At 42.7% G+C, this 25,793-nt stretch overlaps 2 protein-coding genes across 5 annotated transcripts in view; both read right to left on the reverse strand.

Annotated features, from left to right (window-relative positions):
* FLACC1 (flagellum associated containing coiled-coil domains 1) overlaps positions 1-16,629 on the reverse strand; it is a 52,850-nt gene extending 36,221 nt beyond the window's left edge. The window contains exons 1-6 of the mRNA XM_084892538.1: positions 16,542-16,629; positions 11,125-11,284; positions 10,557-10,631; positions 4,819-4,867; positions 3,362-3,495; positions 841-934 (exon numbers count right to left, since the gene is read on the reverse strand). Of these exons, the coding sequence (XP_084748664.1) occupies positions 841-934; positions 3,362-3,495; positions 4,819-4,867; positions 10,557-10,631; positions 11,125-11,237 (465 nt within the window). The 5' untranslated portion in view covers positions 11,238-11,284; positions 16,542-16,629. The remainder of the gene's footprint in view (positions 1-840; positions 935-3,361; positions 3,496-4,818; positions 4,868-10,556; positions 10,632-11,124; positions 11,285-16,541) is intronic.
* A 3,046-nt stretch (positions 16,630-19,675) lies between these two features.
* The window catches only part of TRAK2 (trafficking kinesin protein 2), a 55,380-nt gene continuing 49,262 nt past the window's right edge, over positions 19,676-25,793 (reverse strand). For all 4 annotated transcript variants that reach the window (XM_084893185.1, XM_084893184.1, XM_084893183.1 and 1 more), the window contains exon 16: positions 19,676-22,995. In XM_084893185.1, the coding sequence (XP_084749311.1) occupies positions 22,317-22,995 (679 nt within the window). In that variant the 3' untranslated portion in view covers positions 19,676-22,316. The remainder of the gene's footprint in view (positions 22,996-25,793) is intronic.

The following is a 25,793-nucleotide window of genomic DNA, read 5'->3' on the forward strand; positions in this document are numbered from 1 at the left end:
ACTCAGTTTTCTTTGGGTAGAAGAACCACAGCCCACAAACCTGCCAGGGCTTTCAGATAATTATAGTAGTAATGAGTCATTAGTAAGGGAAGGTTCAGTTTGAGTCATAAGCTGGGTCCCTGTAGGATTCGGAAGCATCTGGGGTGCATGAGAGGGTGAAGGCTGGACCCGCTGGGAATTCAACCTTATACAAGTGCGTTTCAATAACAACAGGCAAGAAAGGGAGGGGGTCTGATTATGGCTCTGGTTTATCACTCCAGTGCAAGCCACCAGGCACACCTGCTCGAAGTGGGGAAGAAGACATTATGATAAAATAGATGGTAAAATCTAAAGGAGGTTTCACCAAAATCCCCAGGAAACCCAAAGAGTATAATTTACATCAGTGGCATCTGAAGTTTTGGCTTTGGTAGTTTCAGTAGCAACAGGAAGTGGGGACTGAAGGCTTTTGGGTAATTTTTTGAGCAATTCTGAAAGTGCTGACTGCCGTGGTGTCTAAGCAAGAGCCTCCACAACCTTTGAAGCTTAACTTAGCGCCAGGCCGGAAATGGCCAGTGCCCCATCCTGTGGAGAGAACAATGGTGTTGACACCCTGCAGGCACTGGGGGAACTCACAGAAACAGCTAGGCCTGGAGGAAGGACTTGAGTTCTTGCAATTATGGAGGAGGATGGAGACAGAGAAATACCATTGGGTGGCCCCAGTCCTATCCTCAGAGCTCTCGCCTGGGCAACATGGCTCCTGTGAGTCAAGTACTTGGCAGCATGCCTGGAAGACAGCATGATCTAAACACCTTGGTATTTCCTGTACCCAGAGAAATGTCAGCTTGCTTAAGGATCACTCACCTTTGTTTCGGAAGACTGGTGGTCTCTGTTCATTTGCTCTATTATCATCGTCAGATCTGAGATCTGCTCTTCTAGGTCAGTAATGATATCAGTCCTATGGGATAAGCAATTCTTCAGTCACCCACAGAGCTTTATCTCATGCCAGTCAGGCCTCTTCCTGAGTATGAATGGATGAGGGAGAGACAAGCCACGTGCTGTACCTGCTCCACCATCACTGAGTGGGGAGGGAGGGGAAGAGGAGTGGAGAGAAGGAATGTGGCAGTAGGGTGGCTGAGCCTCAAACATGGCCCTTTTGGGTAAGTTAGCCAGAACTGAGTGGGGTGGTTTGGTGGACTACTGAATAGAAGGGGAAATGGAATATGTCAGAAACCTACCCTGTTACCCCGAAAATAAGACAGTGTCTTATATTAATTTTTTCTCCCAAAGTTGCGCTAGGTCTTATTTTCAGGGGATGTCTTATCTTTCCATGCGCTAGGTCTTATTTTCGGAGGATGTCTTATTTTCGGGGAAACACGGTATTAGGGTTTGACCTTGATTTGGTAATGATAGTTGAAATGGAGGGGGGAGAAGTTCAGAAAATTAGGAAATGAGAAGGTGGGGGATAGGATTGATGCTGACAGTGAATCATAGGCAAGGAATGGGCCAGAAACTGGATGAGGAGGAGATTTAAGAGAGTGGCTTTTACCAGTTAGAGAAAGAGAAGTATCACATGATCTTACTCATATGTGGAATCTAATGAACCAAATAAACTGATGAGCAAAAATAGACCCAGAGCTTTAGCCAGTTTTTCTCAGTGGGTAGAACATCAGCCTGCAGACTGAAGGGTCCTGGGTTCGATTCCGGTCAAGGGTACATGCCCAGGTTGTGTAGGGGGTATGTAGGAAGCAGCCGATCAATAATTCTCTCTCATCATTGATGTTTCTATCTCTCTCTCCCTCTCCCTTCCTCTTTGAAATCAATAAATAAATTTAAAAGAATAAACCCAGGGACATAGAAGTATGAACACACTGTTGAAGCAAAGAGGGAAGACGGGGGAGAGTGAGTGGAAGAGATCAACCAATAAACTTGTACGCATATATGCATTACCTGTGGATAGAGACAATGGCATGGTTAGTGCCTGGGGAAGGTGGATGGGAGGGGGCTGGGAGAGATTAATGGGGGGAAAAGAAGGACGTATGTAATGCTTTCAATAGTAAAAATTTAAAAGAGAGAGGAAGAGAGAGAGGCCTTCAGACTTGATAAAGGCTTTCTGTGCTTCTGGGTCTGCAGCCTCCATGATATCTAAGATTACTCAGCTCTGTTTGGTTGACCTGGAGTAGACAGAGTGGTGGGCAGTGCTGTGTGCAGTGCAGCAGAGAAGAGGTCCTAGACTCAAGAGGTTGAGAAAACAAAAGGATGTGGGAGGAAAGGACATTAAGACATGAGAAAGGAGAAAGTTGAACAATAGGGAATTCCCAGCATGATCTTCAATATAAACAATACAGCTTTACCAGGGAATAAAACAATTGTGGGCTATTGTGTTTTATTATGCCACAACTGGTGACAACTTTCTTAATGAGGCCAAGAGGTGCTTCAGGGTGCTAGCTTGACTGTGAATACATGGCCCATCTCCTGGACAGGGCCTTCTGTGCACAGCAAACCAAACAGGACCTGGAGGGAACACAGAGACTGGAGTCTGGTTTCGATAGGCCAGCTCAGATCTGAGTGACTTCATGCATGGCCCCTCTGAGTAGTGGGCCTATGTGTCCTTCAGCCTTATCCCAGTCTGAATCCCTTCCCAAATGAAACCACTGCTAACAGCCTGGTTGTATCCTTTCTCTATACCTATATACTAGGTGTGGTGTGTGTGTGTGTGTTCTGTTGCTATTGTTAGTCTTTAGATTTCTGTCTTGAAAAAATAATTTTCATAGCAATGTAAAGCCCAAGGAAGAGACACTCATTGGGGAACCACTGCAATAGTGTAGGTAGATGGGGAAGGGGAAGAAGACGTGAGAGATTTAGGAGGTGGAATGAAAAGGATGTGGGAACCGCTTTTACATGGCACTGGAGGATAGAGAGTGGGTGGGACTTGAATGACAGAGAGGGTGACAATGTACTCAACTGGGAGGGAGTCAGACCAGAATATTCTGAGCTCCATCTCCCAGAGGCATGAACTGAGTAGTACCTTTGGACATAATAAAAAAGGGATGTATCCTCAGGCCTCCCAGAAACCCCGACTTTTAGTTTTCATCCAACAAATTTATTGTATTTATATCTCATTAGTTCATTACTTTCAGGAAAAACTCCTCTCCTTTAATACAAATTATAGTACACCTAATCATTTTCCAGATCCACAGAGTTGACCTTCATCCTGACTAGAATGGGATTGGAACAGAGAGGCCGGGTGGAGCGGAGCAGGCAGAGGGCTGAGGCATTGAGTGACTTACAGCATCTCCAGAGCAGGACTGGGAATGGACATTAGGCCAGGCTGAGCCAGCTAGGGAGAGGTTTGAGGAGCTGGATGTTGGTCCAAAGACATTACCTGTGAGTGCTGATTTTGTCCATGATCTCCGATTTCAAATGATTTTTCCTGCCAAACATCTCATCTCCCAAGGTGACGGAAATCTGCTCCCTATTTCGAAAGAGGCGATAGCCGGGGCTCACGTTGATCACTTCCTAGGCAACAGGGTGGGAGGTAAGAGAATATTGCAGAGAGCCGAGAGTCCTCCAAATCCGCGAGTGCCCCTCTCACATCTACAAACAGAGACTTGAGATGGACTGTGCCCTCCCCAGTTACCACTCACCCTCGTATCTCCATATTTCTCTCCTGAGATCCAATCCGAAGACTCAACTAGATCCTGGATGTCTCCCTATGCCTTTCAAGCTCAACATTTCCAAAATCCAGCCATTAACACCCACTGCACATTCTACACCCAAACCTGTTCCTCCTCTATGTTCTCCGTTGTGTCCAGAAGTGAAGCTAAAACAAATTGACATGAGAAAATGCCTAGCACAGCTGCAAAAAACTTTTTTTAGTCAGTTCCTTCTCTGTCTCCCGTCAGATGCAGGGCTACCAGCCGCCATAGGTCCGGATGCGACTGTACCTTCTAGAGTTGTGCAAGACACCCCTGCAGGCCACAGGTCTGGTCGCTGTTATCTCCTAAAAGTATCTCATCCTCATCCTCTCCTCTCCCAGCCTTGCCCGATGGAGCCGAAGGCTACCACCATGTGTCTCCTGGGCTCTGGAGCTACCTTCCCAGCGGGCCTCTCCACCTTCAATCTGGCTCCCCTAAGTTCATCATCCTCTCCACCTGGAGGGCTGTGACATTTTGGTTTACTTTTTTCCTGCCCATTAAGGGATCGCATGATCTGCTTTGAAGGGGGTTAGGAGAGAAAGGAAAATAGATAAAAGCAGAAAGTAGTAAAAGTACCAATTATATCCCACCAGAGGGTGTGTTCTCCCCCCAAGCCCCCCGCCACCTCCTCCCCCCGTAAAATGTAAATCTTATCTGGTCACATGCCTGTCAAACCCATAAAGGTTCCAAGACATCAAAAGGTTTGGGCCCAAACTTCTAGGAGGGTGTCAAGATCCTTCAGGGTTTGCTCCCCATCTCCTTCTCCAGTGTGCTCCTACCCTGCCTCCTCTTATGCCCTGGCGGCTCCTTGCTCAGCATGTGTGGATTCCCAAGTAGAGCAGAGGGTTTCCTACCCCTGTGCATGAGCTGTCTCCTGTCCTGGACTGACTGTCACCACCTGGTTTTCCTGGGACACTCTCCTCACCCTACGCAAGGCAGTGAAGAGCTCATTAAACACTCTCTCTGGGGTCTGGCAGAGCTGAGTCCAAGTCCTGGCCTACACGATGTGCAGTAATTCCAGCACCTCCTCATAGGATCATTGCAAAGATTCAATGAAGTCAGTACATGTAAAAGGCCCATGCCTGCACACAGTAGGTACTCAATAACTGTATATCCCCACAACCCTCTTTCCATTTTTACTCACAGAAGGTAAAGTAGTGCTCTCCTCTTTTTTTCCTAAACGGGTTTTCATTCTGCAAGAGAAATGCATGCTCAGAAGCAACCAGAGAGCAAGGAGAAGCTCCAAGATCAGCTGTGCCCTGACCCCACCACTCATCTGCAAAATGTGACATTCCTAGGATAATCTGTGTGGCCCTTCAGTTCTTAAAAATATTATACTTAAATAGAGAATATTTAGTGGTCCAGAGACCATTGGTACATAGGTTGTAATAAAATGGCAGGTAGTGAAAAACTGGGAAATCAACTAGTCACGAGTCTAATAGTAGAACCATTCTTAAAATAAGGGCCAAGAAGCTTGGAGTGAAATTCAAAGGGATGGTGCATAATCATAAATGCACACATTTTTTTAGTGACATATATGTTGTCTCTGCAATCACTTTTCTTCTCCATGTTCGGGGACCCTGAAATTGCAAGGTTAATTCAGGATAAGCAAAGTGTTACTATTTTGAGATCTGGTACTAACCCTGATCATAATAAATTTTTGTTTCAGGTACAGAAACATGAGTATATTATCAGGTACCCAAATATCAAAAAAGTATTTATAAGGAAGTTCACCTAGAAGGTTGAAATATGAGAGTAAGAGTAACCACCTTCTGATGTGCTGACAAAGATAAGTAGGCCTCTCCCCTTGACCTCCACACACTACACATGCACACAACCATTGGGCAACTGCTGTGATGAGAGACAACTAAAATCTGCTCTAGCCGAAACCGGTTTGACTCAGTGGATAGAGTGTCGGCCTGTGGACTGAAAGGTCCCAGGTTCGATTCCGGTCAAGGGCATACACCTTGGTTGCCGGGGACGTCCCCAGTGGGAGGTGTGCAAGAGGCAGCTGGTCGATGATTCTCTCTCACTGATGTTTCTAACTCTCTATCCCTCTCTCTTCCTCTCTGAAAAAAAAAAAAAAATCAATAAAATATATTTAAAAAAATAACAAGTAAATAAAATTTGCTCTAGAAGTTCCAGTTCCCCACAATCAAAACAACCACAGTATCAGTAAGGGCTGTGGAGTCAGTTACTAGGATGCGACTGGTCCAGAGTCTGTGGCTGACTCTGGATGTGGGCAGTGGGGTTGGAAGGACTTTTCCTGGTGGAAGCAGCTCCATCTTAGTTAATAACCATCAGTCTGGTTTAGATTCCACATCTCCCACCCCCACAGGGGGCCTCCAGAGAAGCACTGAGAAAACCATTCCAAGGATTTGGCTACCTTAGAGGTGACCACCAACCTTTGATTTTAACTTCACTGACAAAAAAAAAAAAAAAAAAAAAAAAAAAAAGTCTATGTGTTAAGAAATGGGCATGAGTGCATAATATACATTAATATTTCAATAAGGTCCACATGTAATTTAAGATTTAAAATCATTTAAAATGCAACTTAAATCAACCAAATGTTCCTAATTCAACTGTCCACAATGGATAATTTGGTTTGTTTTCTCTGAATTTAGGAAAGCCTTGTTGGGAAACCACTGGATGGCCCAGGTGTCATTAAAAAACTGACCATGGATTTGAGTTTATGCCATTTTTTGCTCTAAGTTAATCTCATTGAACAAACTGAGACCTTCCACAGCATTGCTTTAACTTTGGAACTTCTATGTGGCTACATAGATATACATTTTGTCAGAAAACGATGCTTCTCTCACTGAAAAGAAAAAGGAAAGGCTGATCCAGAATGACTCATCTTTACTCTTTTTGTCCTTGTCTACCTGTTACTCTGATTACAATGACCTAATTTTGATACTTTGTTGACATCGATGAAAGCATTTCACATTTTCTCATTTAATGGATTCAATGAGTAGTTAATATATGCAAACCACAGTGCTCTGTACCAAGAGAAATGGAATGAGATGTGTTAGTTTTATTTAAGAGATGAAAAAAAGGCACATAAATACTGAAACTAGACGGAGAAAAAGAGTTAAAGTGCCATAGAGAAGTACAGATAAAGAGATTTTCTAATTGTGTCTCTAAGGGATTGCGAGCACTCTGCCACTGCCATTTTTCAAGGCCTCTGATGTATACAAAATCAAAATCAAAACAAACCCCAAGAATTGCTAAAATAGGGTTATAAAAATTGAGTTATAGTTCATGTTTAAGAATTGAAAACTTTTGCTGAAACCAGTTTGGCTCAGTGGATAGAGCATTGGCTTGCGGACTGAAAGGTCCTGGATTCGATTCCAGTCAAGGGCATGTATTTTGGTTGTGGACGCATCCCCAGTAGGTGGTGTGCAAGAGGCAGCTGGTCGATGATTCTCTCTCATCGGTGTTTCTAACTCTCTATCCCTCTCTCTTCCTCTCTGTGAAAAATCAATAAAATATATTTTTTTAAAAAAGAATTGAAAACTTTTAACACAAAAAAAAAACTTTTAACAAAAAAAAATTATATATTTGCAAGAAAATTATAGGATTCACAAAGGGGATGTAATTCAGGGAGTCAAGGTGGCATGTTTGAGGACAGAGGCCTAGGTTAAAAGTTGACTGCTGATCAGCTTCTTTGTCCCCATTTGGAGGTCATGTCAACATCTGCCTGAGCCTCTTCCCCAGAGTGAGGCCAGCAGCAGCGGCCCTCCTGAGTGGCTGCTCCATTCCCCTTCCCAAGTGCTGGCCAGGGCCCGAGCAGAGGCCACAATCCCCAGTGTGTGTTCTTTAATTGGTTTTAGAAGATGGGTTTTAGATGTTTCACGGGATAAGTTGCCTTGAATGGTCTTACTGGAAAGTTGTAAATACAATTAATAGGGCTTTGATAGAAAATTTTAAAATACCCACAAATAATTGGTGTTTACTGCATGTAACATTATAATTTTTCTTGAGAAAAACAATTTTAAATATTAAAAAAACAAAATATTAAAATATTTAGTATTAAATATTTAAAATATTAAATATTTTTTTAAATACCCATAAAGTGTTCCTCATATATTGCAAAGCCAGAGGAGGACAATATTGGCCAGGGCTAATGTTGGTGGTCAGAGTGGAGATGTGGGTCTTAGGGAGGTCTCTCCCAACAAGAAGCACTGGTTAGCTGAGGCCTTGAGCTTGCCTGTTGAAATGGAAGTTAGATAAGATCCACAAGTGGGATCATGCCTACAGGGTGCCAGCACACAGAGGCAGGCAACAAGGACACGTTTCAGACATAGGTATTCGTGGACTCCTTATTATGAATGGATCCAATTCCCTTCAGGCTTTGCCACCATCACTCTACTGAGACGACTCCCTTCGTTGTCACCAACATGCAGGCTACTAAGTCCAAGAGAACTGCTCAGCCCTCATCTTAATTGACTAGCAACGGTTTTTAACACAGATAATCAGACACTCCTTGAAACATTTTTGTTGTTTTGCTTCCAGAACACCAGGTAGATGATTCTTCATCTGCCTCACTGGCCATTCCTTCTTGGTGCCCTTTTCCGATCCTCTCATTTCTCCCTCCTCCCAACAGGAGTGCTCTGGGCTGTTCTCCCACCTCTTCCCACCGCTGTCTCCACTCCTTGCCTTGAAGATCTCACCTGGGTGCAGGGCTCTAAGTACCATATGCTAATGACTCTCAAATGTGTACCTGCAACTCAGACCTCTCAGACCTGCTTACCCAGCTGCTTACTTGACATTGCACTTGGAAATTAAGGGAGATCTCAAACTGTCTAAGCCCAATCCCCTACATATATGCACCTCCTCCAGTCTTCCCAGTCACAGAAAATGGCAACTCCATCCTTCCTGTGGCTTAGACAGAAATCCTGAAGTCAGCTTTGATTCCTTCTGATTTTTTTTTCCATACTTTATAACCATCCCATTAGCAGAGCCTATTGGTTTCTACCTTTAGTATATATCTAGAATTCAACCACTTCATACCACCTCTACTGTCTCCAACAGGTTCAATCACCACCATCCCTTGGTGGGGTCCCTGCAATTGCACATTATCTCCCTTGGCTTCTCCCAAGGCTTCCTCTCTTGGCCACCGAAGTAAGTCTTCATTCTCAGTGCAGTAGCCAGATTAGTCTTTTCAAAACGCAAGTTGGATCGTGTCACTCTTCTCAGAATTCTCTGTGGCTTCCCAGCTGTTATGGGCTAAGTTGTGTCTACCTCTCCCCACTCCAAATTCACATGCTGAAACCCTAACCCCTGTTATCTCAGAATGTGACTGTATTTGGAGATAAGGCATCTAGGTAAAATAAGGCCATTAGGGTGGGCTCTAATCCGATCTTAATGGTGCTCTCACAAGAGAGACGAGGATGCACAGAGAGTCTAGGGAGGCACACGCACAAAGGAAAGGTCATGTGAAGAGGCAGCAAGAGGCACCCAACTGCAAGCCCAGGAGAGAGTCCTGAGGAAACCAGCCTGCAGCACCTCGCTCTTGGTCTTCCAGTCTCCAGGACTGTGAGAAAATATGTGTCTGTTGCTTAAGCTGCCCTGAATTTTGTTATTGTTGTTGTCATGGCAGGTCTAGCAGCTGATACACCATCCCTTTCAGAGTAAAAGCCAAAGTCCTTACAGTGGCCAGCAAACTTCACTGTGTTAATTTCCTTTTGCTGCTGTATAAACTACTCTAAGTGGCTTTGAACAATGGCAATTTATTATCTTTCAGTTTTAGGGTCACGTCTGCAAGGGGCTTCACTGGGTAGAAATCAGGGTGCTGGCTGGGTTGTATTCCTCCTGGAGGCTCTAAAACCCGTTCCCTTGCCCACTTTTCCCCATCTTCAAAGCCAGTAGTTGCACACTCCTAACTCTGCTTTTATTGCCACATCTCCTTCTCTGACTTCCTCTTTCACATATAAGGACCTTTATTGTTACACGTGGCCCGGATAGATAATCCAGGATAATCTGTCACGGTCAGCTGTTCAGCAAACATAATGTCATCTGTCATCTCAATTGCCCAAAAGCAGCAAATAACAGAACATGGTCACAGATACCAGGGATTAGTGTACAGACGTCTTTGGGGAACCATTATTATGCCAACCGCATTCATCACCTCTGTTACTTCTCTGAGCTCATCTCCCACCACTCTATCTTCACGTCCTCCATTCCCACCACACTGGTCTCTTTGCTTTCCTGGAAAAGGCGAGGTGTGCCAAGCGAGTTCCTCACAGCCCTTGTACTTGCTGCTCCCTCTGACAGGAGCACTTGGCCCAGATGTCAGTGTGGCTCCCACTGTCCCCTTTACAGAGGGACTTGCCCAGCCATACATAAAGTCATGACTGTCAACTCCAAGAGATCAGAGGCTCTCTTGTGTTCACTGCTGTTTCTTGAACCTAGAAAAGTGCTTAGCAAATACATTCCAAATAAATAAACAGAATACAAAGACTCACGCAAAGACAAAATTAAGTTATATTTATAAGCTTATAAAATATTGGTAAATTTTTAAATTTATAAGTAAAAACAGAGTTGCAAAGGAAAGTAATCCATAAAAGGGTGAAACACCACCAATGGGAGGCTCTTTGCCTTTAACAGGCATCAAGAACTGTGCCCCTTTAAGGTAGGAAACAGTTGTTAGGGCACAAAGCTTGTTTGTGGTGATTCTGCAAGCTGTGGGCACAGAGGGCCACAGAATCTTATCTGTAGGATCTGAAGTTTGAGGGAAACCACAGTGGATTCTGGTAATTCTCTGACATTCGTGACAGCAATGAGTTCAAGTCTCAGGCAAGGGTGTGAAGGCCAAGGAAGGAGATTGTTTTATTCACATACCTCGAACCATTCCCACCCCACACACATGCAGATACTTACCTTGGGGGGACAGGAGGTTTTCTTGGTGGTTGGACATAATTTTGTTTTTTTGAAGCCGGAGGAAGAGGAGCTAGCCTGAAAGGTAAAAACAGACTGCAAAAAGAGAGAACTGGAAATTCAGAAATCTGTTTGAGTACTCCCAGAGGAGGTACCCCTCCACAGTGACCCTGAATTAGGAAATATGGACTGACAACAGATGATCTTTGGCAGCCTCCGGCACTTGCTCACTGTCCTCAGGGGTCCCCGGTTGGCAGCACAGTTTGTCCCCCAGTTCCCAAAGCTCGTGGTCCCGAATGGAGGGGCAGCTGCCATGGGGCCCTTTGGTTGCAAGCCCCCCTCTCTCTGCTCAACCGACTCTGAGATTCCTTCTTACAGTGACACTACGCCTAGGCAGGACTGGCAAGAGCAACGTACAGCTAACAGGTTGACAGGGAAAGCCATGCAGAGCTAGGCTTTCTGGCCCCCTCGGGATCTTCGCTACCAAATTGTTTTAGAAATCTTGTGAGAGAAAGAAGGCTGCAACTGGACCCCAAGCTCCCAGTCCTCGTCCATCCCAGGCAATCCTTACTTGGTCTTCTGTGTGCAGGTCTTTCTTGATGGCTGAGGGGTCTTGATTAGCTTCCGTGGCCCCAAGTTCCAGGGGTCCCAGCAGGTGCAGTAGATGAGAGGGTTGGGGTACATGGTAGGAGGTCTGGGGCAGTCTTAGCTGCTAGGTCAGGAGGCCCTTGCTGAAATGGGAGGAGAAGAGCAGAGTCACACCATTCAGTCAAAGCAACAGTGCATAGAGATAAATTGTGAAGAACCCAGGAAAGGCCCGAAGCACAGATGGAAGATTCTGGAGGCTGTTGATCTGGTTCAGGGTCTTAACTATAGAATCACAGCTCTTTCCTTGCCATCTCAGGCTTGACTTGAAAGCAGTTTAAGATTTGCTATAACTGAGTGTTTACTGTGTGAGCCAGGTACATAGGAAGTGATGGATTATTTTTTTCTTTTTAAATATATTTTTATTGATTCCAGAGAGGAAGGGAGAAGAAAAGAGATAAAAACACCAGTGATGAGGGGGAATCATTGATTGGCTGCTTCCTGCACACCGTACACAGAGGATAGAGCCCACAATCTGGGCATGTGTCCTGACCGGGAATTGAGCTATGACCTCCAGGTTCATAGGTCAGCGCTCAACCACTGAACCACTCTGGCTGGTTTTCACTACCCGTTTACAGATGAGGATGTTGAGGCTTAGAGAGCTCTTGGAGGTAGCAAGTTACTGAGTAAACATAGTCTACCCGACTCCCAAGCCCTTGCTCTTTCATCAGGCCACATTAACTCTTACTGACGCAAAGAGAAATCCCTATGGCAGGGCCTGCACAGGGATTTTCCACACAGAACCTGGTGTGGAACATGAGCTCTGTTATTCAGATTAAACTGGATCTCCCAGCTACTCATTCCTGGTCACCTGCCTGGGTCACAGTGAAAACTCTCCCTTTTGGGCCCTGTTTAAAAAAATAATAATAAAATAAAATAAAATAATATATATTATATATATTTTTTATTTATATATATTTATATAATATATGTTATATATATGTTATATATATGTTATATATATGTCATATATATATATATATATATATATATATAACAAAAATCTCCCCACTATGAAAACTTGCGCGAAAAACAACTATCAGATAAACATGATTACACTTGTTTATTATCCCTCCTCCGCCCCCTCCTCCCCTCCCACTCCTTCTCCCCCATCCCCAGAATCCCACTAAAATGAGAGTGCAGGATTAAAAGAGGTTTAATTCCACAAAAACAAAGAGGATGGGAGAGGAGAGAGTACTGGACAGGTGATGTCAGTATATGCTTGGCATAGTAACTTCCTCACTGAGCACACCATGGGAAGCTACAGCCTATATGTCTGCAAAGGGGGTATGAACCAGAAGGAGCCAAATCCCATGTGAAAGGTCCCAAAAGACTCAGAACTTGGAACTGGTAGATTATCTGATGAAACTGGCGGGCATTCCACAGGTCTATTGGAACCTTTGGGAAGTTAAATAATGTTCCTTCCGCCCTAAAACACGTCCACATTCTAATCTCTGGAACCTGTGAATATGCTACTTTTTGTGCCAAAGGAGCTTTATAGCCATGATTAAGTTAAGGTTTTTGAGACGGGGAGATTACCTGGATTACTAGTGCGAGCCCAAGGTAATCATAAGCACCCTTATAAAAGGAAGTTGGGGGATGGGGGTCAGAGTCAGAAAATGGTGAGGTAGGAGTGACCAAGAAAGGGGCCTTGAGCCAAAGAAAATGGGCAGCCTTTAGAAGCTGGAGAAGGCAAGAAAATGATTCTCCTGTAGAGCTTATCAAAGGAAGAAAGCCTTGCCAATACCTTGATTTTAACCCATTTTCAGATTTCTGGTCTCAGGATGGCAAGACAATAAATTGGTGTGGTTTTAAGCCACTAAATTTGTGGTGATTTGTCTCGGGCCACTTGTAATAATAATAACAAACAAAAGCCAGAAAATTTAGGAAAAATTGGAGGGAAGACAATGAAGGGAAGATGAACAATCCTCATCTATCACAGCAAGTAGTCAATAGAGAATGTCTAAAAATTAACAAACGGGGTTGAGATAACTTATTTAGAAGTATGAAGCTAAGTTCCAAAGTAGCTGAAAATGTTGAAAATAATTGCCTCTAGAGAGCACACTGAGGAGCAGAGCTGTTAACACAATTTAATTTTTAAATGCCAGTGGATTATTTGATAAAATTAAATCTACCACAAAACAAAATGTTATGGGAGCCAAGAGACCAATAGCAGCTTTACAATGATAGTAGATTTAACCCCAATTTCTAAGGCAGTGACTGGTTTCCAATAGTACACTGGAATATATTTATTTAAGAATCAGATGAAAAATGGAACATTTTTTTCTCTAATAAGACTGCTGCTTGAGAAACCCAGTTACGTGGTCTAATGACTTTTGGAGCTAAAGAGGACCTTAACATTAAACCCATTTTACAGATGATGAAACTGAGACTTAAAGGCGTGAAGCGACCCTGGGACACCTTCACAGGTTCGTTTAATAGCACAAACAGGTATCGCTCCTGCTGTGAGTGCCACGCAGATGCTGGGGGGATACCGAGCACTTGTACATTGCCCTCAGGAAGCATGCAGGTCCTCGGGTGTTCTCAGAAAGGGAACCGAGTGAGCTGGGGAGCAGGGCAGGCGACAAGGCCTTGAAGACAGGCAGGGTGTGCAGGAGGGGCAGGTGCAGGAGGGGCTGGCCAGGACACGTGTGGAGTAGATGAGGGCCAAAAAGGAGGTTAGGAGGCTGGGAAAACAGCAAAGACCTAAAGACCAGGCAACATTATGCTAAGGGAAATAAGCCAGTCAATGAAAGAAAAATACTCCATGACCTCACTCATTTATGGATAATAAAGAACATTATAAATCAATGAACAAAAAAAGATACAGAGACAGTAAAGCAAGAAACAGACTGTCCAATTACAGCGGGAAGGTTAGGGAGAGGTGGGGGAGATAAGAGATCAATGGAAGGACTTATATGCATGCATATAAGCATACACAAAACTCTGGGGGGTGAGGGCATGTATGGGAGTGGGGTGGGGGCGCAATGGTAAGATATGTACACATATAATACCTTAATTAAAAAAAAATGAAAGCCAAAACCGGTTTGGCTCAGTGGATAGAGCATCGGCCTGCGGACTGAAGGGTCCCAGTTTCCATTCTGGTCAAGGGCATGTACCTTGGTTGCATGGGGCAGCTGATTGATGTTTCTAACTCTCTGCCCCTCTCCCTTCCTCTCTGTAAAAAAATCAATAAAATATATATATTTTTTAAAAATGAAAAAAATAAAAGTAAATAAATAAAAGTTTGATGACAGTCAATAAATAAGTACATAAAGACCAGGCCACAAGACTCCATATCCATCTGTCTGTGCTCCCCTGTATCCAGCTGTCTGTGCTTCCCTGTGTTTGGGGGCCTGGTCAGGGATCTCAGCGAGAGGAGGTCAGGGGTGCAGTAGGGATGAGGCGCCCCCTGCGGGAAGACAATGCCACAGGGGCTAGAACTGCGGGAAAATCAATCAGAGAGGAGGCTGCAGTGGCAGCTCTGCTTCCGCTCCGGATCTGTGTCCCCTTCCCGCGAGAATAGGGCCCATCCCGAGGCGGAAGTGAGCCGCTAAGGCCGGTCACCCCCGGAAGTGCTGCCACTCCCTGCCTGCGCCTCTGGCCCGGGGCCCTCTCCGTGCCGCCCTGGGTCCTGGCCAGGCAACTTGTCCGCAATGGGAATTGGATAACTATTTGGGTTAGTGTAACCTCTGGAACCGGCGCAACGAGGAGAAACAGATTGTCAGGTGTAACTGTGAACATGTAAGGGCCATGACAACAGTATATTACAAATCAGGACTTAAAGGGGCCAGCCGGCCGGCGGCGCCGCTTACTGAGCTACGGACGCCCCCGCACCCGACGTGGAAGGCGGGAGGCGGCGGCGGCGGCTGTGAGCGGCGCCCAGCGGAGGAGCCCCTCCGGCGGGCAGAGCGGAAGCAGCGCCTGCGGGCCACGTGCTTCGACGAGCAGCTGCCCCAGCCCCGCCTCCTGGGACTGTCGATGGGGCGCGGACTTGCGGACTTGCAGGTCTCGGGCGCGCGCAAGTCTCTAGGGCGCACGCAAGTTTTTCCCGCGCATACGTCGCGTACGTCCGCTGCGTCCCCTGCGTCCCTGAGCTGCTCCGAGGCCGGATATCCGGGAAGAGCGCCGTGGGGAGAGTGATAGGACGACTGAGTAGGCGCGAAGCGGGCGACGCCCTCCTTCAAGGGAGGGAGATGAGGTAAATGGTGGCAAAAAAAAAAAAAAAAAAAAAACCACAACAAAACAAAAAACAATTTGTGACTAATCTATTCATCTATACCCAGCCCATTCCTGCAACATCAGATTATTTTAAAGCAAATATAAAGTTTAAATTACACTTAAAAAAATCTTGAAAGCAAGTCTGATTTGTTTGTATATTATGGCTTAATTTATGTTTTATGAGTGTATCCATTTACAGTTTTCCTCTTTTTAAAATTAATTTTTGTTTTTTCCCTTTCATTTTGTTTTGTTCCCTACCCACACCCCCCCCACACCCTTACATTTTTAATCAGTTTTGTATTGATGAGCATTTTGTTTCCTGTTATAACAATGCCATGGTGTGCATTCTTTTGCTCAAAAAGTAAAGTCCTTTCTCTCCAAACACCCATGGGGTTGATACTTGAAATACATAACAACCGGTAAGACAGTCAGAATAGACATAGTTACAGGGCTGGAACAGGGTCTGGGAGGACCCCACTCCTGCCCCCATGCCAGGCTACAGTAACCTCTTAGTTACTGAATCATGAGGAAGTTTGGGGGTGCCCGGGGAGGAGTTGGGGCAACCCAGGTGGCAAGGAGGATATTTGGGGGTCTTGGACAATGTATATATACAACCCGTGTGGCAGTACTTCACTATTTCAATAACTGTGCATACCAACTAAACACCAACCCTCCACTTCCAGTACTTTTCCAAGAGGTACCACTGTTAGTATATTTAGTGTCCTCCCAGAAATATATATAACATTTACCTAAATGAGAGCATACTTTACACCCTCTACTACATACCCTCTTTTTGCATAAGAGGATATGTAATAGATAATTCCTTATCAGCATAGCTAGATCTACATTCACAGTAGCTTGACGTTGCACTGTATGGCTCTAAGAATACTGGTAAGGGTGTGTGTGTGTGTGCGCTTACATATACATACATGCATGTGTGATTTAGGGTTTTTTCCCTCTCCATTCTTTTCCTTTCTTGCACCTCTCCCTGATGGTTTTGCCTGAGGCTCAGTGGACTGAAAGTGCCACCTGGTGGTCATCAGTGAGCCAGCTGAGCCTTCAGAAAGGTATTGATTAATCAGAAGAAAATAGTTATATAAAATGTCTTTTCTGAAGACTTACCTTGGTCTGCCCAAAGATTTGTTTTTCCCAGAGGGTTTCTTCCTAAGTCAAGAGTCTTAATGACATCACAATGTTAGAGAGAAACTGTTTCCCATCCACACAAAATCAAAATTCATTTTAAATCAAATCCAGAGGTTCCAGAACTTGAGACTTTAGTGATCATTCCACGTGATTGAAATGCCAAAGCAGAAAATTCGGAGTATGTGTAGCACTGACAGACTTCCAGGGAATCCAGTCACAGGCTTTTACCAAGGCTGAGCTGGCATGAGCTGATTGTCCCTTCTAAAGACAAACAGTTTAAGTCTTTCAGTATTGCAACGAAAGTCAAACTAGGGGAGAAAGTCACCCCTGTATTCAGACTTTCTTGACTTGGCCCTTTTGAGTTGTGAGGTTTGTCCTTAGTAGATAATTGGGGAAGGTTTGTTTCTTTCATTGCTATGGAAACAGAATGGCAAGGCCTCCTTTGCTGAGGCACTCTGCTCTTAAAGAGATAAGGCTGGAGAAGCAGCCAGTTAAATTCTCAAAGACATAAGATAAAATACACATTAAGATATACTTTTAGAAGATTTAGAATTAAACAGCACTCCTAGGCTTAATTGGCCTATCACTGTAGCTGCCAGGCAGAATCTATGATGAGTTTAAGCTTCTGTCATTTGCTCACAGAAACCAAAAACTCTAAAGGAGGCATTTTCTTCCTTGAATTTCAAGCTTTGCTATAAAAGTTCAAATCCCCAAGGGCAGGAGTCATTTTCAGTTCCTGGGAGTTCAGATTTCCCCCCCCCCCCCCCCCGCCCCCTAAGGCTGCTTTTTCTCATTATAGAAAAAAAAAAATGCTTATAGACCAGTGGCTTTTATTTTATCTTACTGAAATACAAAAGAAATATATTTTAGCCCAGCCGGTATGAGCATAAATCTATGAACCAGGAGGTCAGTGTTGGATTCCCCCTCAGAGCACATGCACGGGTTGTGGGCGTGATCCCCAGTGTGGGGTGTGCAGGAGTCAGCCAATCAATGATTCTCTCTCATCATTGATGTTCCTATCTCTCTCTCCCCCTTCCACTCTGAAATCAATTTTAAAAAAAGAAATACATATATGTTACACTTTATAATAAGTTGTATGAAATCATACCCTGGTTACATACTATTCTCATCTATTTTTTTCCCTTTTACTTAAAATGATATTGTTGATTATAAAACTACTAGATTGATGTCCTGATCCACTGATGGATCACAACCCATAGTTTACAAACATTGATATAAACTCATCCATTCATTCTACTCCACGTTATTATCTACTGTGTGCCAGGCACTTTTGTGAGGTGGAGAATATACATCAGTTCCTGTGCTCCATAGAGCTTAGAGACTAGTGGGGGAAACAATACATTCAACAAAAGCACAATGAGGCTTGCAAACCAGATGCAGTGGGAGTGTGTGGCAGGATTTCTCTCCTAATCTAATGAGTCAGACAAGTTTTAATCAGAGGAGTGGTCTATTTTTGCATATTAGAACAGTCATTTTGACTGCAATGTAGAGACACAATTGGAGGGGCCAAGACAGGCAGGGGAACCAATTTTTAAAAAATATATTTTATTGATTTTTTACAGAGAGGAAGAGAGAGGGATTAGAAACATGATGAGAGAGAAACATCAATCAGCTGCCTCCTGCACACTCCCTACTGGGGATGTGCCCGCAACAAAGGTACATGCCCTTGACCAGAATCGAACCTGGGACCCTTCAGTCTGCAGGCCATCACTTTATCCACTGAGCCAAACCGGTTAGGGCAGGGAAACCAATTTGGTGGTCAAATGAGGCACAGTGGTGGCCTTAACTGAGGGAGCAGAAGTGGGATACAACAGATGTTGGGGTGAGGAGGCAACGCTGACTCCTTGGTTTCTAACTTAAACAAATGAGTAGTTGGCAGTGCCGTTTATTGAGATGGGAGAGTCTGGGGATACACAGGCTCTGGGGAGTAGAGCCCCACTTCAGGCTTGGACATGTTGAGTTTGAGATGCCAGCGAAACATCCAAGTGGAGATATCTATTACATGTTTAAGAATTCTAGGAAGAGTCTGGGCTGGAAACACATCAGGAGTCTTCAGAGTAGATATTTAAAGCCAAGAGAGTGGATCCCATCACCCAGGGAAAGGGTGTTGCGTAAGAAGAGAAGAGGGTCTAGAACAAAGCCTTGAGGAACACCAATATTCCTAAAAGTGTGAGCCAGCTGTTAGTTCTAGCATGTACAACTATCTCTTGAATGAAAGTGGCTTAAATCAAAGAGGTTCATTCATTTCATGAACTACAAAGTATGGAGGTAGTGCTACCAGAACTGAAGCAGACTCAGCAATGTCATCGAAGAACTGAGTTCTTTTCATATCTCTGTCACGCAACCTCAGTGCGCTGAGGGGAGTCTTGTGGTTGCCACAACTCCAAGCACCATGAGCAGACTTGATGGAGACAACCTTTAAAAGCTAAAAGGGAGGGAAAGAAGTTACGGAGAACAGTGGATCGATTTGACTAGTAACCTAGTCAAGTCCATCTCTAGCTAGAGACTGGATATTTAATTTGAGCCTGTTTATTGTGTGAGATTTTATACTTAAATGTTTTGTTATGATGTAAAGAGCAGGATTTGGACCTTATGTGGGTAGTGTTTAAAAACAAAGCTACAAAAGAAGCAGGCTCTAAAGGAAAACCCCAGGTGCTGACTTGGCCAAGGCTTAGCACTAATGAACACTACTTTGGGGTTTTCCCCTCCTCCTCCTTTTAGATGCTACTACAACTTTGTCAGCTCCAACACAGAAGGGAAGGAAATGAAGGGGGGCTAAGTGGTAACTGCTCTTCTCTGGTTGAATTTAGGGCAACTTTGGCATTGCATAAAAGGCTCTTTTCTTTCCAGAGGCCCAGGAAGAGGACTGATGCTACTAACATTAGTATTTCGCTGAGAAGGCAAGACATTTTTAATAAGTATCTAAGAAAATGCAGTAAGATCTGTTTACTGCTTATGACTATTATTGGTTTGTTTTGTGTTGGCTGTACCAAACAAACAAACAAACAAACAAACAAAAAAACATAATGAAAAGACTTCATGCAGGACTTTCAGTGACAAGAACTGGGACAAATTACACATGAAGACAAATAAAAATTTAAGAAGATATTTATTATCTGATTTACATTTGACAAAGCAAAGGTAGGTGCAACAAAGAGCTGTTTGACAAGTCAAGCCCCAGATATCAAACAACAGTATTTCCCTGGCTGCCCCAGAGGGCACTTGGCCACTCCTAGGTAGCTGTGCTCCGCAATGCAAACCACTCAGTGTGGATGTTATGGTGCTGCACTTGGAGTATAGGCCTGCAGGCACCCAACCTCAAAGGAGTGGACCATTAAATATTCAGAGCTCTAGTTTAGATGTCAATAGTTAATGTTAGTAACCAACAAGTACTACTAATTATGTACTAAAGTGGTCAGAAACGCAAAACAGGCTTTGAATACCATATATAATATACCTTTATAAAGCAGCTCTTGTTATGAGCTGCCTCTAACTTATTTCCTCCCTTTGCCAAAATCTGTTTATTTGTGTTAAATCAAGGACATAGAGTATAAAACTTTTTAAAAAACTACTTTAACAATGGCCATTACCTTTTCCTTAAGTCACATGCCTAAGGTTATTTACAGAAGATTTGGGATCATCATAATTCAGGAGACCCTTTAATTCTGAGCTTAGGAAGGCATCCTTTCTACTGTATAATAAGATACTCAGAAATACCTGAGATATAATCACTGAGAATCTTCTTGAAGGATGGAAAAAGACTGGAGTTTCCTATACTGGCATAAAAGTACATACACAGTTGATAAAAAAAGAAAAGAAAAACACTAAAATGTTAAAGCGTAACAGATAATTGAGAAGGAACTTGCTATAAGGCTCCATCTCTTCTTACTATACTTTGCACACGTTTGGTATAATAGATTCTCAGGCTGTACCAAAACTAATTTTAGGCGAAAGCTTTAGCAAACAGTAAAACCCAATTCAAGACAGAATTCACTTCTAGGGAGAAGCATGCACCAGTATACAATTATCATATTCTTGGTGGAACAGCAACATCAACCTAATTTTCAAAAACTTACGTCTGGTTCTCCTTAATCAGATGAGCTTCACTTAGCTGAGCCTACACCCTTGCATTGGTTATAAAAAAGTATAGTAATGATACAGAACAGTCCAAAATCTTAACTTATAGATGCTTAATTTATATTTATATAATAGACATAAATCTCATAATTTTGTACTACTCTATGGCCCTACATTTTCTTACTTCCTGATATCTCTTAGGAACTGGCAATAAGATTACTTTCTTTGAGAATAAATAAAAAAGCTTTAAGAATCAGCTAAAAAGAAGAAATATAAAAAACACACTGCAAAACTTCCAAAATAGCTCACCTGCTAAGTCTTAAGCATGAAGACTTCTAAGTTTGTGCTGTGGTGTCTGTATAACGGGGACCTTGTAAGTGGCCCAAAGTCCTAGAAATGGCATTGACTAATGGCCAAGACCAATGGCCCAAAGAAGACACTGTGATGTTACTGGACCTCCTGGAGAATAATCTCCCTTCCTCACCTTCAAAAAGCAAAAGCTTTGACTCCCCCATTAAAAAGTTCTTTCTATAATTTCACAGATATTTAGAAAAAGGCAGATGTGTTTTAATTATTTCATATTTAAAAAATCAGTCTCAAAGCAAGCACCTGGGTTTTACTTCAGCTTATAATAAATAATTTAATGTGCCTGAGAATTTTTGTGCAAATACATGTCATTTTTCATTAAAAATATGCATAGCACACTTTGGAAAGAGTTTAGTTGCCAACTGTACTTGTTAAAAAAGTGTACAGTTGTAAATATATAATATTTTCTAATTCCTACTGATTGTACTTCTGATTTAACCTCATCCAGCCTCCAAGGAAATTCATTTATGTTCATATTCCTTGGGCACCACACTTATCCATATTCTGGAAAAAAGTTACATTGGTTTCAATTTACCCATATTTCCTTCTTAAAAATAAATCCTACCTCCCATAATGTTGTGTTTCTTTTGGATGTTGTATAAAAATACAAATTTTAAAAATGAACTTATTAATCACAAATACAAAAGGAATTTGGGTGGTGTTTGGGCTCCCAGAGACTCACCAGCCTGGAAATAGAAAACAAAAAGACTCTACTGTTCTGATTTTATGAAAATACCTTGCTTGCTAATGCTGAGAGCCTGCCATATGATGAAGGCGTAATCTAACCAGACATCAACAGAAAACATAAAGCCACCTCACTGTTGTTTCAGTAACAGACTGATGACCCCAGTAACCTTCCAGAACAGCTTTCTCTAGGCAATAGTCAAGACAGGTCCTTTTCTCACCTCCTCCTAACCGGAGTGTTCTCTGCTTATACTCACCAGAAGTAAATGTGCTAGCAAATTAAGTATTCCTGGTATATTTCAATATTATGGAATTTATTTTCTGGTCACTTTTCATTTTCAAAACAAAAAAACCAACTGAAGGAGTGTATTAAACCTTTGTTCCTTTTCTGTCTCCACTCATGACCCATTCATTTATACTTTCAATTTACTAGACCTTACTCATTAGGACCTCATCCCAATTGTTTCCAATCTTCCACTTTCCTCTTCCACATTCACAGCCCATCTGCAACATTCCTTTTCTTTCAGTAAGACCGGACTACATGTGTCAGTGCAAATCTATCCTTCGTGTGCTAATTTGTGTAAGAGTTCAGTTATCTGCTGAACCTCACTCCTCCTTCAGGTTATCCATTTTGGGTGAGGATGTGCAAACTGAGGTGCCAAAACTACCCATGATGATTGGAAGACTCTGATTCCTCCTCAGGCCACTCAATAAATTGCTACCTGAATTTAAATAAACAGTCGAGTCTGGTCTTCGAAGACCAATTTCTGCCTCTTGGCTTCTTCCATGTTCCTGGGCATCGGGGGTCTTGATCACTCTGGCTATGCCCAGCCTCTTCAGCCTGTCTACTAAGTTCATCTTCAACTGGCCAACATCAGGAGGGCTCCGGGAAGGCCTCAAGCCATACATCTCCTGCAGGAATGTTTCGGCCGGTCGTGAGGCCAAAAAATTTTCAGAGAGATGTACTCGAGGCTCAAAGGGCAAAGGAGAAGGGCAAGGTGAGTGAGATGGTGAATTTGGGGGTGTGGAAGGGATATCCAGGACTTTAGGGAGAGGCTGAAGGAGGGGGTTCTCGGGAACTTGGCTGTGGTACACTTTAGCAGAAATGCCTCGCTCTTGTAGAAGTTTGGCCAAGCCTATGGTGCTGCTGCAGGTTACAGTGGAATCTCGTCGGTTGGTGATCGATTCACCAATGCTGAGTCTATAGGACGTAGCAGGAGAATTCACTGCTGTGCTTGATGAACTGCCACTGCTACTTCCACAGGATAACGAAGGGAACCCAGAGCTTAAAAAAAAAAAATGCAGGAGAGACAATTTAAGTATAAAAAGTTATCTCCAAAATCAGTATTTAAGTAATTACAGTAGTTATCACATTAAATATAGAGGAACTGAACTGAACTCTGTGGTAGAGATCTGTGGAATGAAAATTTTGATATGTTACTTCAATGATTGGCTAATATTTATAATTTGAAACATTTCATAGGATATGAAAGTTTACTATACTCTTAGATAAATTCATAAATTTTATATATCTGGGAATATAATTAAATTTTATGATGGAAATAAAATAAATTTAAATATTAAAGAAAGTAACCTCTAGAAATTCTTATTAATACATCCACTCCATAAAGTGAAATATGCTGAGACAACAATCCATAAGTAAACAATGAAATTTTTATTATTTTTTTTATTTCATAGAGGGAGAGGGAGAGAAACATCAATGATGAGAGAGAATCACTGATTGGCTGCCTCCTGCATGTCCCCTATTGGGGATCAAACCTGCAACCCAAGCATGGGCGCTTGACCAGAATCGAACCCGGGACCTTTCAGTCCACAGGCTGACACACTGTCAACTGAGCCAAACCAGTTAGGGCAGTGTGGCTAGAGAGCTGTGGTTTGCTGTTCTGTTGACTAATGAGTTTGCTAACCACTGAGTTAGGACAACAATGGAGTTTTTAAAAAAACACAAAGTTTCATAATTAAACCTAAGATGCTCTTCTAAGGAGAAATTTGTTTCTTTTTAATCTTTCAATTTTATATTATTGAGAACAAATAAAATTGTTAAATTTCAATTTTCAGGAATGTTAATTCCAAACAGTAGTATAAGGATATCATGGAATACATTTTTCTCAACCTTGACTTACTTAGAATACAGGTTTCTTGGAAATTAAAAATAAAAGCTTTAACAGCTATTAGAATGTTTCTTCTTATTTTGTTTTGTTAAACGGATATTTCTTTAGACAATTTCCCCCCCTTGATCAAATGTTACCGTATTTAATAAACTTTCATTTCTTTTTTTTTTTCCTTTTTTTAAATTAAGGTATTAAAAATAAAAGCTTTAACAGCTATTAGAATGTTTCTTCTTATTTTGTTTTGTTAAACGGATATTTCTTTAGTCAATCCCCCCCCCCTTGATCAAATGTTACCGTATTTAATAAACTTTCATTTCTTTTTTTCCCCCTTTTTTTAAATTAAGGTATTATATGTGTACATATCTTACCATTGCTCCCCCTCCCCCACTCCCATACATGCCCTCCCTCCCCAGAGTTTTTCGTCCATTGGTTTTGCTTATATGCATGCATATAAGTCGTTCGGTTGATCTCTTATCTCCCCCATATTTCAAGTATATCAAGACATCAAGTTTTTTAAAGATTCTGAAAAAAATGCAAGCCTAGGATCACTAAGTAAACCTTTCAAAGTACCGGCTTGTATAAGAGAAGCAAAATGCAAATAAACTGACTGCTTGGTTCAATTAAAAACCTCTAAAGGGGTGAGGAATGTCTACATACTGTGCTGCCAGATTCCACCCTCCCTGTCCCTACTTAATGCAGAATGTGCCTATCCTTTCCTTAATTGTACACTTCATATGATGGTATCAACCTGAACTGACAGTCCCCTCAGGAACTAATTTTACAAAATTTACCTTGTTGACTGTAAGAATAATGTGGAAACATTGCAACTGTCTGTTCATTACAGACTTTATTGAGATCTTCACTGGATATCCCCCAAATGCTTCCCTAAACAATTGATTTGCTTCTATCTGATAGACACTGTGGATCACAATGTTATTTCCCTCCACATTGGCAGATGGAAAGTTGAGACTCAAATGCATGCTTCACCTCAGCAAGTATATAAAATTTTATGGTACAATTTGCACACTAAGCTTTATTCCTCTATCCATTTTATAGCCTTACTCTTTATTTTTCTTCTCTCCTTCTAGTTAATAGTATCACTGCAATGGTCTCTGAATTTTTGAAAACTGCCTTATATTCTATTTGGGAACTGGTAGGACAGAAATAGCAATATGGTTTATTAAGTTGAGATCCCTCAGCTACTTGTTGGAATGGGATATCCATGTTCTAGACTGTGTAGTAAATACTTTGGCCTTGGCTAGAGGGGGCTGATCTTTTTGCTTCACTTCTGGGAGGTATTCTATGCCAAATCTGATACAAGTGTCTTTGTTTAGGATGGAAGCTGGCTACAGCAGATCTTGGTATGGGCCTGGCCATGTCAGACAGACCAACCATTATTTAGGGTGGTGGATTTGGGTCAGTGGACTTGGAGGAGAGTTCAACCATATGGGTAATCAATAAATCAATCATGCCTATACACCGAAGCTTCAAAATAAAATCTGAGACTTGGGTGAGCTCCCCTGGCTGGCAACACTCTGTGTGCACTATCACACATCAATGCCAAGGAAGTAACGAATCCCAAGGTCAAGGGAAGCTTTGCAAGTGGAACTCTTCCCGACTCAGGTCTATGCATCTCTTCCTTTGGCTAATTTTAACCTGTATTCTTTCCCTGTAATAAATAGTCACAGTGAGCATAACAGCTTTCAGTGAAGTCCTGGGTCCTGTTAGCAAATTATCAAACCAGGGAGTGGATCTGGGAACCCCTTGAACTTGCAGATGGTGTCAGAAGTGAGGGTACTTTGGTGTGGAGAGGACTGGTCCCCTCAACTCTTGCAGTTTGGCTAACTGTGGGTAGAGTCTCAGACGGGCCATCTATAACCTGTCTGCCCTTGGATCAGCCACATGAACTTTCTATGCCTCATTTTCTTTATTTACACGGCACTCACTTGCC

The sequence above is a fragment of the Pipistrellus hanaki genome (assembly GCF_964339955.1).
Source record: "Pipistrellus hanaki genome assembly, chromosome: 8".
Lineage (NCBI taxonomy): Eukaryota > Metazoa > Chordata > Mammalia > Chiroptera > Vespertilionidae > Pipistrellus > Pipistrellus hanaki.